The 13,276-nt window shown below is 37.8% G+C and overlaps 1 protein-coding gene across 1 annotated transcript; it reads right to left on the bottom strand.

Moving 5' to 3' along the window:
* Positions 1 to 381: 381 nt before the first annotated feature.
* Positions 382 to 9,060, bottom strand: LOC143579768 (protein CHROMATIN REMODELING 4-like). Its single transcript, XM_077062981.1, has 9 exons — positions 8,824 to 9,060; positions 8,613 to 8,714; positions 7,976 to 8,521; positions 4,861 to 7,389; positions 4,615 to 4,772; positions 4,421 to 4,535; positions 4,123 to 4,199; positions 3,775 to 3,955; positions 382 to 2,273 (listed from the first exon to the last, which is right to left on the bottom strand). The coding sequence occupies exons 1-9, from the start codon at positions 9,058 to 9,060 to the stop codon at positions 486 to 488; spliced, it is 5,733 nt and encodes a 1,910-aa protein (XP_076919096.1). The 3' UTR covers positions 382 to 485.
* Positions 9,061 to 13,276: the final 4,216 nt, after the last annotated feature.

Raw genomic sequence — 13,276 nt, 5'->3', positions numbered from 1 at the left:
TATATTTCCGTCTGTTTCATGCACGGATGAATAACCTAGTCCCTATCTAAAGAAATTAAGAAATTGCAATTTTTCATCCTAGTCCCTATCTAAAGAAATTAAGAAATTGCAATTGTTAGCAAAAGCCCATAAATGAACTCCTTCCTTCATTGTGCTTTCTATAGTTTATTTAGAAACTAAATTCATTCAATATTTATGAATTATACACATCAAACTGATTAATGATAATTTCATATTTAATAAAAACTCTAAATATATCATTCAAAATATTCAATTACTAGATTAATAAGTTTCAAAATGCCAATCACATGCATGCCCAAACAGGCCAAATCCTGCATCTAGCTTTTCAACTTGTTCAAAACATTTACTTCATGTATTTTACTAAGATTTGTACTAGTTTACACGATTTAGAAACATCTATAAAGCTTGTATTTTGCTACTTGATGCCAACAAATGCCTACAAAAATTGGAAAATGATAAAGTCTTCAAGTTTCAAGATCTGATTGTGTCCCTTCTGATTCCTCTGCAGCTGCCTTTGATCCGGCCTTGCTTGAATCCCCACTTCCTGTCAGTTCTTGTGGGTTTGAACTTGGCGGTGAAGATGGCGTATCCACCACAGTCTGGGTAACACGTGGCGGTGCATTGAGGTCCGGCTCAGTACCTGCTGATGTTCCTGAAGTAGAAGCAAGTTCTTGAGGTTGGCGGCTAGTTCCCGGGATATCTAGCGACGATTGGTGGTTGAGACCATGTGAGTGGCGGCGCTTCTTCTTTTTGAATATCCGGCGAGGGTCTTCCGGCCGAGGAGGCAGCAAGCCGGGCGGAATGAATGGAGGAATGGTTGGTGGTTCATCTTTGTATAACAAACGAACCGACTCTGCTATTGCAGACACTGTTGGCGGTAGTTCAGGCTCCGGTGGTCGGGCAGCAACATCACCACCACTACCGCCAACACCACCACCACCAACTGCTTTACGAAGCCAATGAGGTAACTTGTTTTCCAAGGAACCACCGCTGCCGTTAGCCACCTCTTTTCCCTTCAAACTACCGCCAATAGCCCCGCCACCATTGAAAGGATTTGGCATTTTCAAACCGTTATTTTGCAAATTAAATAAACCGAAATCATGCAATCCAAGCGGTCCCGAAACAAACAGGTTTGGAGGAACATGCTGCCCGAATCTATCAGCTGAGTCTCCAGAAAGATTCATTGGGAATCTCTCAAGATTCCATGTCGGGAAATGATCGTTTTCAAATCTTTGTCTCTCAGCCATCTTATCTTCCAAACCCAATTTCATATCTGTCAAGTGTGGATGAAACCCGAGTGGGCCCGCAGCAAACCGGCTTTTATGCAACGCCCGTTTCATCATTCCATCCGCAATGTCAGGAAAAACAGGCGATTTCCCGGATTTTGAGTCATTTTTAGACTCTTTTTGAGCAGGTATATCCAAAATCTTGAGTTGTTCCTCCTCCCATCTTGCCGCCAGGTCATCCGCCACCCGGAATCTTGAAAACTTAAGCCTCGGGTCATGAAGCATGGCGTCCCAACCGCCTCGCCCATGTCTCCGGACCCCAATCCACAAAAAATCAAGTTCATCTTCAGACCAAAAATCTTTAACAAGTTTCTTTTCAAGTAGATTGCCCGAACTCGATCCCAAACCCGGACCGGAACCCGTTTGCATCATTATATTCTCGAGAACTTTCCGATGATTTTCAGGCAACGAGGCAAACATGGGCAGCATCTGACCCGGGCCCAAACCCAACATCGAGGGAGGTGGGCCCGGACCCCGACCAACATCCATTTCTTGATGATTATTGTTATCTTTGCGGAATCTCAATTTGGGCAGCATTGGGATTGCTGAAAAGTCACCGATCGATCTGCCCAAAGATAAATTTGGAAACATGTCAGGTTGGGGGGGGGGGACGTTTTGCTCCCGGGAGGGTAGTTTGGTCACATCAAAGGGTAAATGGGGAAATGGTATCATATCAGGACGAAGATGTAAAGCATCAGCAGAGGTGAACATTTTGGGCTTGTGGTCAGAGTTGGCATCTGGATGTTTGAACCTGACACGGGCTTTTGAAGGGGTCTCGTTGGAGAGCCCGGGGCCGGGCCCAAAATATGGGGCTAGATGAAATGGGAACTCAAGGCCCATTGAATGCTTTTCTCGTCTACTTGAAAATCTTGAAGAGTTTCTGTTAGCAGACTCCATTAGGTTAGAGTTTGGAGCACATAGTCCAAGAACCGCAGGCAACCTCACGCTCTGTGCCAATTCTTTTCCCTAAAAATAAGCATTAGATGAGAGAATATTAGAGCTCATAATTTGAACCAATTTACTTATCAAAGGCTGGCCTGGGTTATGTTGTATTAGACTCAAGCCAAACCCAAGCTTACTTGGGCTCAAGCTTGTGAGTAGTTTTTCGAGCTCGAGCTCGAGCTCTCGTTAATTATTTATTAGTTAATTGATTGATTAATTATAATTCTTATTTATATTTTTTATAATTGTAATTTTTGTATGTAACATGATATATATTATTTAGTTATTTTTATAATAAATTTCTACGTCGTAATAGCTATTGTATAAATATATATATTGAAACTATTAGATAAAAAAATTATACAAACAATGGCTCGTTTAAGCTCACAAGCCAGCTCGAGCTCGATAACTGTAGCCCTAGCTTGGGCTCATTTATTAAACAAGCTTATCTTTAAGCTCGAGCTCGTTTAAGCTCCGTTTGAACCGTTTACACCCCTCGTTATATGTCTTAACAGGAACATGTAGAAAGTTGTCCGATGCATATTTTTAATGCATACAAACCTTCTAATTTGCTCTTTTCTTTGTTAAAAAAATTATATTTACTCTAATAAAATACTTTTTCTAATGGGACTCTAATAAAATATTTAACATGTTGATTATACAAAACATGGAGAAAAGTGTGGCAGGTCAAACCAAACCAACCCGGTTCAACAAGGATTAAAGTTCAAATCATACTTTATAAGAAATTAAATTATTACTCTCTAATCATACTTAAGGCTTTAATTATTTAAGAATGGACAAAAGTGTTAGGGGTCAAACCAAACCAACCCATTTCAACAAGGATTAAGGATCAAATCATTTTGACTAAAAAATTTAGATTGCGTACTTATGGTTCTAATAAAAAAAAATGAACAAAAGTGTTCACGTCAAACCAAAGGATTAAGGGTCAAATCATGGTTGACTAAAAGGATTAAAGGATTAGATTGTTACTCTTAATTCATACTTCATCATCATCATCATCATCATCATCGTACTCAGTATATCCCACCAATAGCAAAGCTATGGTAGGGTCTGAGGAGGGTAAGATGTAGGCAGCCTTACCTCTACCCCATAGGGATAGAGAGGCTGCTTCCGGTGAGACCCCCGGCTCGATAGTAGTTTTGCATCAAGCCTTGGACATAAGGCACATAGCACTCAATCATCGGGACACCGGCTGATCGGTGCATGTACCCTTATCTTTCAGCTATCAACGCCACTACATGATGCCTGATTAACCGTCCGTCACTTTTAACGTTATTTTCACGAGATTAGTAAAATAACGTCAAAATTAGTGCAATTTCACTTTTGCCCACCCGAGGGTTCACACATATATACATCATATGTGCGCACCGCAAGCAGGGCTATCTTAATTCATACTTAAGGGGTTAATTTTTTAAAAGCAGAACCAAAGGAGTCCAGGTCAAACCGAACCAACCAACCTGTTAGAACAAGGTTAACGGTCAAATCACGGTTTATGAGGGGCTACCTTGTCGGGCTTTAGATTAGGATCGGTCTTGCTCGTTGGCTTGTCTTCTTGGGCTTCACTTTGAGCATCGATGTTTGCTGGCAGGGCGGGACCCGCACCATCATGTCCTTCAGTAGGAAGTGATTCTCTAAATGCTTTCATTTTAGATAATCGGTCTTTTTGTCTAGCTCGAAGCTTAGCACTGTTAAAAAGAACACATCATTACACTATGCATAAATGCCTCTTTCTGGCCATTTTATTTCATAACTTCAACTAATAACATTAGTTCCATCTCACATTATAATCACAAGAAAAAAGGTCTAATGAAGTTTAAAAAGATGAATATTTTTAAGAGGATGCAAAACTCACAACTTAATTTTCAGAGCTTTTCCTGCAGGTGTATACTCACGCACCGGCTCTGGTTCCGGTTCCTCATCAGCACCATTCTGCAGAGACGTAAAATTAATAATAATAATAATAACAATAGTAATAATAATAATAATAATAATAATAATAATCACAATATGGTAAGTCATTTAATAGGTACTAAATGCCCAAATGTATGACTTACCGTGTTTGAATGTGTTTATTAAGGTAATCATATAACTGAATAATCAAGCATCAAATATAGAAATAATAAAAAAATAATATTAAAACCTAAAGTTACCTGATTTAACATTTCGGTAGGTTGTGGAGCATAGGCTTCCCTGTATGAAACAGCTTTCCTTACCCTTTTCCCACGACCAAGAGCCGCTTCTTCCTCACTCCGGTACTTTTCCCACCTACAAATCCAATATTAGAAAATCTTATTCAAAAATATAGATTATTACTGAGATAACATAATTAGATTGTACGAGTTACCTCACTCTCAGAAGCCTATCCCATTCATTTTCTTCAGTAATGTTTCCAGTACCATCCTCTTTCTTTTCTACATTGTGGGAAGTGGGCCCTTCAATTATTGCTGACGGGGATTCGGTTCCTCCTTGTTCTTCTATTGTTTCATCGTTCCAATCCAGAGACTAATTAAAAAATAAAAAAATAAACAAGATGAAAAACAACTTACAAAAATTTAAACTTTGTGTACTTGAGAAAGTGATTCTATCATACCTTCACTGACCCAAGCATATCATTTTCCATATCTCCTTCACAATTTTCGGTCAAAACAGAGTCAATGTTTGACCGATCAAGCAACTTCAAAATAGCAGCTTCATCCCACACAACCTGAGCACTGCCAGCTGTACACTTATCCTGGTACACGTCACCCAAACCCCCAACCCGTCTTTTATTCTTATGTTCCAAATCAACCGAACCTTCATCTTTATTAACATTACTTTCACCCCCGGTATCTTTGAAAGAATCTTCAAAAAGCTGTTCGGTTCCCCATTTTAAAATATCTTCAACCTCTTTTTGAGATCCCGATTTGTTAACAAAGAGATGATCCAACATTAACTTCTTCTTTGCAAGCTGCAATATTCGCTCTTCTACACTTGCGCGTACAACAAGCCTGTAAACAAGAAGTCTCTTTGACTGCCCGATTCTGTGGGCCCGGTTCATCGCTTGAATATCTGCATGCGGATTGAAATCCGAATCATATATTATAACTGTATCCGCACTCGCCAAATTGATCCCGAGCCCACACGAACGGGTTGATAACAAAAACACAAACCGACTTTTATCTTGATTAAACCGTGCAATTCTTATTTGTCGGTCAGCTATCGAGACCGACCCGTCAACTCTCTCGAATGCAGTAGGCCCGAACTCAGTATTCAAATAATCTTCAAGAATATCCAAAAGCTTAGTCATTTGTGAAAATATAAGAACCCGATGACCGTCTTTGTGCAATAGTTTAAGCATCGAATGAAGCAAAGCGAGTTTAGCCGAAGCCTTAATACGCATATCGTGAAGAAACTCAACCGACCCGGTTTCGGGTTCGGTTCCTGGGATGAGATACGGGTGGTTACAAACTTTTCTCAGTTGCATTACAATATTCAGCATTGATTGTTGCGGGACCCCTTTTCCGATATTACGTAACACCTGATAGTTCTTTGTTAACATTGCCCGGTAATACTCAGCTTGAATGGTTGATAAGTCAACAGGTACAACCCGTTCGGTTTTTGGAGGAATATTTTGCATAGCATCTTTCTTTAACCGTCTAAGCATATGTGGGGCCACGAGTTTCTTCAACTCGTCGACTTTTTCGGTTGTTGTGAGATCACAAAACTTATCTTCAAACGATTTTAAAGACGGAAACGAAGCAGGCTGCAAGAAATTTAACAAATTATACATCTCTCCAAAGTTGTTTTGAAGTGGGGTCCCCGTTAATAGCACGCGATGTTGAAACGAGAATGTGTTAAGCAAGCTAAAAAGTTTACTGCCCGAGTTTTTAAGTCTATGGCCCTCGTCAACAATAAGCGCTTCCCATGGGATTTTACTTAAATGTGCTGAGTCAGCAAGAATCATCTCATAAGTGGTTAAAAGGACATTGAATTTATAACTAGATGTTTTCTTTGAAGTCACCGGGTCACTCGCGTGCCATTCGTACTCGCGCATTAATGCTCGGGCCAGCGAACACCCGTGATATTCGACCACGTTTAAATTCGGTGCCCATAACGAAAATTCCGCCATCCAATTTGGCATAGTGGAGAGAGGAACCAAAACAAGAGACGGTAACCGAGCTTTAAATTCAAAATACAAAGATGATAAAAAGGCAGAAGCGGATATTGTTTTACCCAATCCCATTTCGTCTGCAAGGATCACGTTCTTTGACTTCGACCAACATTTTCTCAACCAATTAAGTGCTTCTAGTTGATGTGGGAATAACGAACCCTTTAACTCTTTAGGCTGCTCGGTTAGAGTAATCACATCATTACCCTTTTCCTTAGTTGGGTTGGTTTTAACAGCCTCTTTTTCTAGGGTTTGTTGCTCAAAAAGATTGAATAAATCAATAAGATGAGACGAATTTGCGATTATTGGCTCGTTTATGTTTTCCCATGTGCATTCATCATAAGGAAGACCAGTCCACTTCACAAAAACATGGGAAGATCCGTCTTTAGCAATAACACGTTGTGGAACTTTCCACTTTTCTTCGCAAATATTAATCACTGTTCTTCCATATTTAAACTTGTAGTTGTCTAGTTTCCTTTTTGCAATAACTTTTAACTGTGATTCGGGTACCCAAGTATTATGTAAGTTTGACTTTCCTGCCCATTTTATTAAAAACTCATAAGTCTCCTTTTTCTCGTTGATATTATTATTTTTATCTCTTGCTGAAATATCTTCAGTTGGTTTTGCTAAATCAGCTGAAGTTGAAGCCGAATTGTCTTTGTTTTTCTTGTCGGAAGCAGGCCCACGATCATCTGTGGGCTGACCAGTCAAATCTACCAAGTTCTCTTCACCAAAATCTTTGGTCAGTGTTTCTGTATCAGGATTGGCCAATGTATTCTTGGTGTCCTCGTTGACTATTTTAGCATCTCCAACATCTGATGCGTTGAATGTGAGATTTTCATCTGCCTTTTCAATATTAATGTCGGTTACAGTAAGATTCTGAGAAGATGTGTTGTCGGCTTCTGTTGCAGATTGATTAAGCACAAAATTCGTCTCAATGGTTACAATTCGACAACCTAGTACCCGATCAACCTGCAATGTATTGGCAGATAACAAAATAAATATCAACATTTAGTCATGAACTAGAAGAGTAATATACAGGAATAAAGACAGTTAAATCTAGTCTTTTTTGTAGAGTATCTAAAAAGCTTATATCAGCATTTATGTGCTTAATGATTGTTCTTCCATTTATTGTAAGATTCACAGCGTGAAGTATTGGTTACTATTTCTATATATATGTTCAAAAAATTCCCATACTAGCTCCAGACCTAAATCACCTACAAAGACTTTTAACAGTTCTAATAATATAGGAAACTGTAAACGAAGAACAGATTTGATTTTGGTCCATTTATCAATAAATAGATCCAGTTGGGTTATATTTTGTCTCTCACAGATCAAATGAGCTAGAATAAAACTTTAACTAAAAGTTTACGAGTCAAACGTATAAAAATACATAAGAAGTTAATTCAACTGCATTAATTCAACCGCTTAAACTGCTTTACCAAGAAAAAAAGTTAATAATTACTGTAGTAATATAGTTTTCATATCATATTTAACAAATTCACTATTTAAATAATTATATCATTAATAATACCATAACTACATAAGAAATTAATACCTCGTCTTTAAACTTGATATCACAAACTTCACTTCCCATGTCTGTTTTTGACAAAGATTTCTCCTTTGTTTGCTTAACCGACTTCTGCTTCGTTTGAGAACTGCTTGATGCCAAATGCGGTTTACCATTTTTACCCTTATCACCCTTCGGCTTCTTTTTAACTTCGTCCATAGAAAATTTACTTGTACTTTTTCTTTTTCTTTTGATGGATATCCTTTTAACACTTTCTACACCAAGAACAACTTCCTTCAATGGACCATCATCCTCAGAGTCTTTTCCTTCATTCGCCTCTATCTCCATAATAACCTTAATTTCTTCTTCATCAATCTGCTTCTCTTTTTTAGGGCTTGAAACTGCCAATTTATCTTTCTTCAATCCTTTCTTCCCATTTTTGTCACTTTTTGCAGATTTACTACTACTTTTAGATTTTTTAATTGTGACATTTGTTTTAGTAGGTTTTGATGACGGATCCGAATCATCAACAGGCTCAACCGAGCTATTATTAAGACAGCAGCCAGGGCAATTCCACTTCCCATTAGGTATCCGCTTATCACACGAATTAAAAGAAAAAAAATAGTGAGCTTTCACTGTAACAACTTTCATCATTTAATTAACATATAAAAAAATAAATCCAAACCTTAAGAGGTGGATCCAGGCACTCGATATGATAGGTTCTAGGACAGCTATCACAACAGAGCAATTCGCCACCAAGATCACAAACAACGCATTCGTAATAATTCTGCGGAAACACAAAATACAAAGATAAATTGATTATATAATATTCAAAACTGCTTATTTCACCAGTCAACAATAATGAAATAATACTAAGAAGAAGAAGAAGAACTCACTCCATCGTTTCCTTTTTCTTTTGCGAGGCGGCACAGAGAAGAGCCTTCTATCTTTAACTTGGTTTTCGGTGAAGTAGTCTTTTGAGAATCTGATGATATGGAGTCTGTTGTGTTGCCATTGGGCTTGATTGCGCCTGAAGGAATCTTTTTCCGCTTACGCTTCAAAACCCAGTTTCCACTGATGATGTCACTCGTTGATAACTCGCTATTCTTCATCATCACATCCGGATCTTTCATTTTATGTTAAGTAAGGGTAATGCATAACATTTGCAGGTAACCGAACCTCCAATCTACCACATTAAGTTTTAATAATCCCCATTTGTCCAAAATGAGAATTGAAAATATAAAACTTGAAGAAATAATATATATATATATGTGTGTGTGTGTGTGTGTGTTTGAAAATCTACACATAAATTCAAATCCAATTAATGGGGATTAATCTCTAGTCATGAGTCTAAACCTAGAAAAAGAAAATGGAAAAAAGCAAAACATAGCATCCAGATTCCAGCAATTAATAATATACATTCAATAAAGAAACCCCCAAATCGAGAGAAAGCATGGAAGTGAACAACAACTTACAGCAGTAGATCAGAGAGAGGCAGAGGCAAAGGGTATGGAATCGAAGTGGGTTTTTTTTTTTGGGGGGGGGGGCTAGGGCACGAAACGAAAGGAAAGGAAAGAAAAGTAGTAGCGTAAAATAGGGGTCTTTCTTTCTTTCTTTGTGTTTATTACTATTGGATTGGAACTAACACAACACCCAACACTCTGACTGACATGGGGGGGTTTGTGAGTAGAAGGACTCCTGCTTTCACCAATCTGCTCTTGCCACGTGGAACGGTCAGGACTATGAATCCAACCCTACCCACTTTTTGAGTTTTTTCACCTCCTTCTTCTTCTTCGATTGTTGTTGTTGTCATCATCATCAAAGTGGCTGCTTGGTTGCATTTCAATTTCAATCTTTCATTCGTTGGGTTTCACTACACATTTTCTTTATTAAACATTAGTTTAATTCATTAAGTTTTTCTTTCCAAACACACTTTGTGGCTTTCTGTTTGTAAAACACCCATTTTATACCTTTTTTGATGCAACTTTAACTTGGTTATCGCTTCACCTGTTTTAACGACCCTTGATTTATAGAAACTAAATAATAATATGTTGAACTTAAAATGAGTTAACATGTTAATAATATGATTATTATCATTGTAGATCTAGGGTTTTCTTAACCCTTAAAAACATGCTTCAGTGATATCTCAGGTCCTCTTAACCCTTAAAAAAACATACTTCAATGATACTGGTAGCTGTCATTTCATCGTTGTTAGTGTTGGGTTTTAACAAGATTATCAAAGTGATAAAACCTTACTTTTACCAAAAACGTAGCAGATAAATGTTTTAAATTTTGTTAGTTTATAGTGTATAAAACCAATTTTATACATGCAAAACCCAAACCCGGATCCAAATACGAAATACATACTATCAAACACATGCATGTCACTATAAGTCCATGCATGTTAAGACTACCTTTCAAAACCAAGAAAATGTGAAAGGGATGATGAATGGTAGGCTAGAACAGATAGGAGTTCCTCAAGTTTGTATATCCTTCAAGCCTTCAAGCAAACACCTTGTAGCTAAGATTTGCACTAAAAAATTTTCTTCCTCCCTTGGCTCCTCCTCTTGGCCGAAAATTAGAGAGAAAAGAGAGAGAGTAGAAAACTTTTTTGTTACTTGCAAAAAATGAGAGTGAAAGAGGAAGTAAGTGTGTATCTTTTGGCACCACCCGTGGCACCAATTAGAAACCTTGCATGTCTCCACTAACATTTGAAATAACAATAAAATAATAAGAGAGAAAGAGATTTCTTCCTTGTTATTATTATTATTTAAACCTTCCATTTATATATTTGTGTTATAAAACTTATTACTTATAAGTGTAACACAACATATAGGCAACATGCTAGGTAACCATTTTCACATATTGTTATTTAATCATCTTAAATAACACTATGGAATGTTCTCTCTCAAAATATAAATCATCCATATGATTTATTCATTTCACAAATACATTGTATTTAGAAACCCTTTTCCAAATAACATAAGTGTCAATATTTATTTACTTATGATCATATCATATATAAACAAATATAATTGGTGTTTGTCTAGCTTGTTATTGGGTATGACCCGACTTGGATCATAACTTACTAGCCACATCAATTATAATATGTGTCTTGCGCAGACCGAGTTCAACAATCTCCCACTTGCACAAGATACATAGAAGATTGATGCAATTAGCAAATACCGCCTAACTACGGTTTACTACCCCTAATACGCATGAGGAAGTGTCATTCATAACATCATCCCCTTCAAGTCCCTTACTTGAAATGATTTAGGTGAATCTATTATTTATCCTTTTGCCTCAGATGTCATGTCAAATCCAGAGACATGGAGTGATCATTCTCTGTTGATTTAACTTAGCAGGCCTTAGACATCTTACTCTTAACGAATAAGAGCCTTTTGACTACATACGTCTTTCACAATCACCTAGTACCATACCTGATCTTAGACTTATGTACCGTCATGTTTCAGAGCAGCGAAGAACTAAGTCAAAGCATAATACTTGGTGAATATCAAGACCCAATATGTATCTCAGGTCGGAGGATACTATGATATTCGCCTTTTCTCAAATTTACTTACGATCAATCACAAAGATTCCATGTAGTAACATTTGAGAGCGGATCAGTCCAATATTTATATCCCATAAATATCTATGAACCTTGGCAGCAACCCTTGCTCTATATTCATACCTTACGAATATCCACCAATTCAAGTTCATAATAGTTTTACCTTCATATTTGCTCCCACAAATATGAGCGACTACGGACATTTAGAATAAGTAACTTATTCATGGATTTAAACATGCTAAAATGGAACATAACTCAAAATGTCATAATCATAAACCATAATCATATGAATGAGTAAAAATAACAATTGTTCCGATATCCAAATACAAAATTCTATCATATCCAATCACTAGAATATCGAAGTGCTAAGGCACAAGTGTGACTTTCATGCTTTGGCCTTTCAAGGAGCTTCGTGAGTGGACCCGCAATGTTTTGATCGGTGTGAACTTTGAGAATCCATATCTTTCCCTTTTCAACTCCATCCCTTATGTAGTTGAACCTCCGCTCAATGTGCCTCGTCTTTTGATGTGCACGAGGTTCCTTGATTTGAGCAATCGCACCCTCGTTGTCACAAAAGATTTCTAGAGGGTCCTGAATGGTACGGACCACCCCTAGGTCGGCAATGAATTTCCTAATCCATGCAGCTTCTTGAGCTGCCAATGAGGCGGCGATGTATTCCGATTCTGTGGTGGACAAAGCTACCACATCTTGTTTCGAGCTCTTCCAAGAGACTGCCCCACCATTAATAATGAAAACATATCCCGATTGTGATCGAGAATCATCTCAATCGGTTTGGAAACTAGCATCCGTGTAACCCTTTACAACGATTTCCTCCTCACCCGACCCGTATATTAGAAACATGTCCTTAGTCCTTCTAAGGTATTTCAATATACTCTTAACCGCCATCCAATGGCTACTTCCCGGATTATGTTGGAATCTACTTGTCATGCTTAAAGTGCATGACACATCCGGTCTAGTGCATACCATTGCATACATGATGGATCCAATAGCCGATGCGTATGGGATTCCATTCATTTTCTTTTGCTCATTCTTTGAGCTTGGACATTGAGATGTACTCAATATTGTTCCTCTTTGAATAGGTACCAAACCTCTTTTAGAGTTCTCCATCTTGAACCTTTTCAAGATTTTGTCAATTTATGCACTTTGATTTAAACCTATCAACCGCCTTGATCTATCCCTATAGATCTTTATTCCCAAAATATAGGCGGCTTCACCAAGATCTTTGATGGAAAAAAAACTTCCAAGCCATGCTTTTGCACCTTCCATGATTGGAATGTCATTCCCAAATAGTAATATGTCATCAACATACAATACTAAGAAGGTAATGATGCTCCCACTAGCTTTCTTATACACACAAGCTTCATCACCATTTTTGATGAATCCAAATTTCTTAACTTCTTCATCAAAATGGTGATTCCAACTTCTAGATGCTTGTTTCAATCCATAGATTGATTTCTTTAACTTGCATACTTTGTTAGGATGTTGTGGATCGACAAACCTTCAGGTTGAACCATATAGACATCTTCCTCAAGATGCCCATTTAGAAAAGCGGTTTTGACATCCATTTGCCATATCTCATAGTCATAATGTGCGGCTACGGCAAACAATATCCTAATAGACTTTAGCATTGCTACGGGAGAAAAAGTTTCATCATAGTCAACCCCTTGAGTTTGAGTGAAACCTTTTGCCACAAGTCTTGCTTTATAAGTATCCAAGTTTCCATGCATATCGGTTTTCTTCTTGAAAACCCATTTACTTCC

Source organism: Bidens hawaiensis, unplaced genomic scaffold, assembly GCF_021521415.1.
Source record: "Bidens hawaiensis isolate Kalapana, Puna unplaced genomic scaffold, B.hawaiensis_p1.1 tig00029942_1, whole genome shotgun sequence".
Taxonomy (NCBI): Eukaryota; Viridiplantae; Streptophyta; class Magnoliopsida; order Asterales; family Asteraceae; genus Bidens; species Bidens hawaiensis.
The sequence above is the reverse complement of the archived record's forward strand: the minus strand, read 5'-3'. Positions and strand labels throughout refer to the sequence as shown.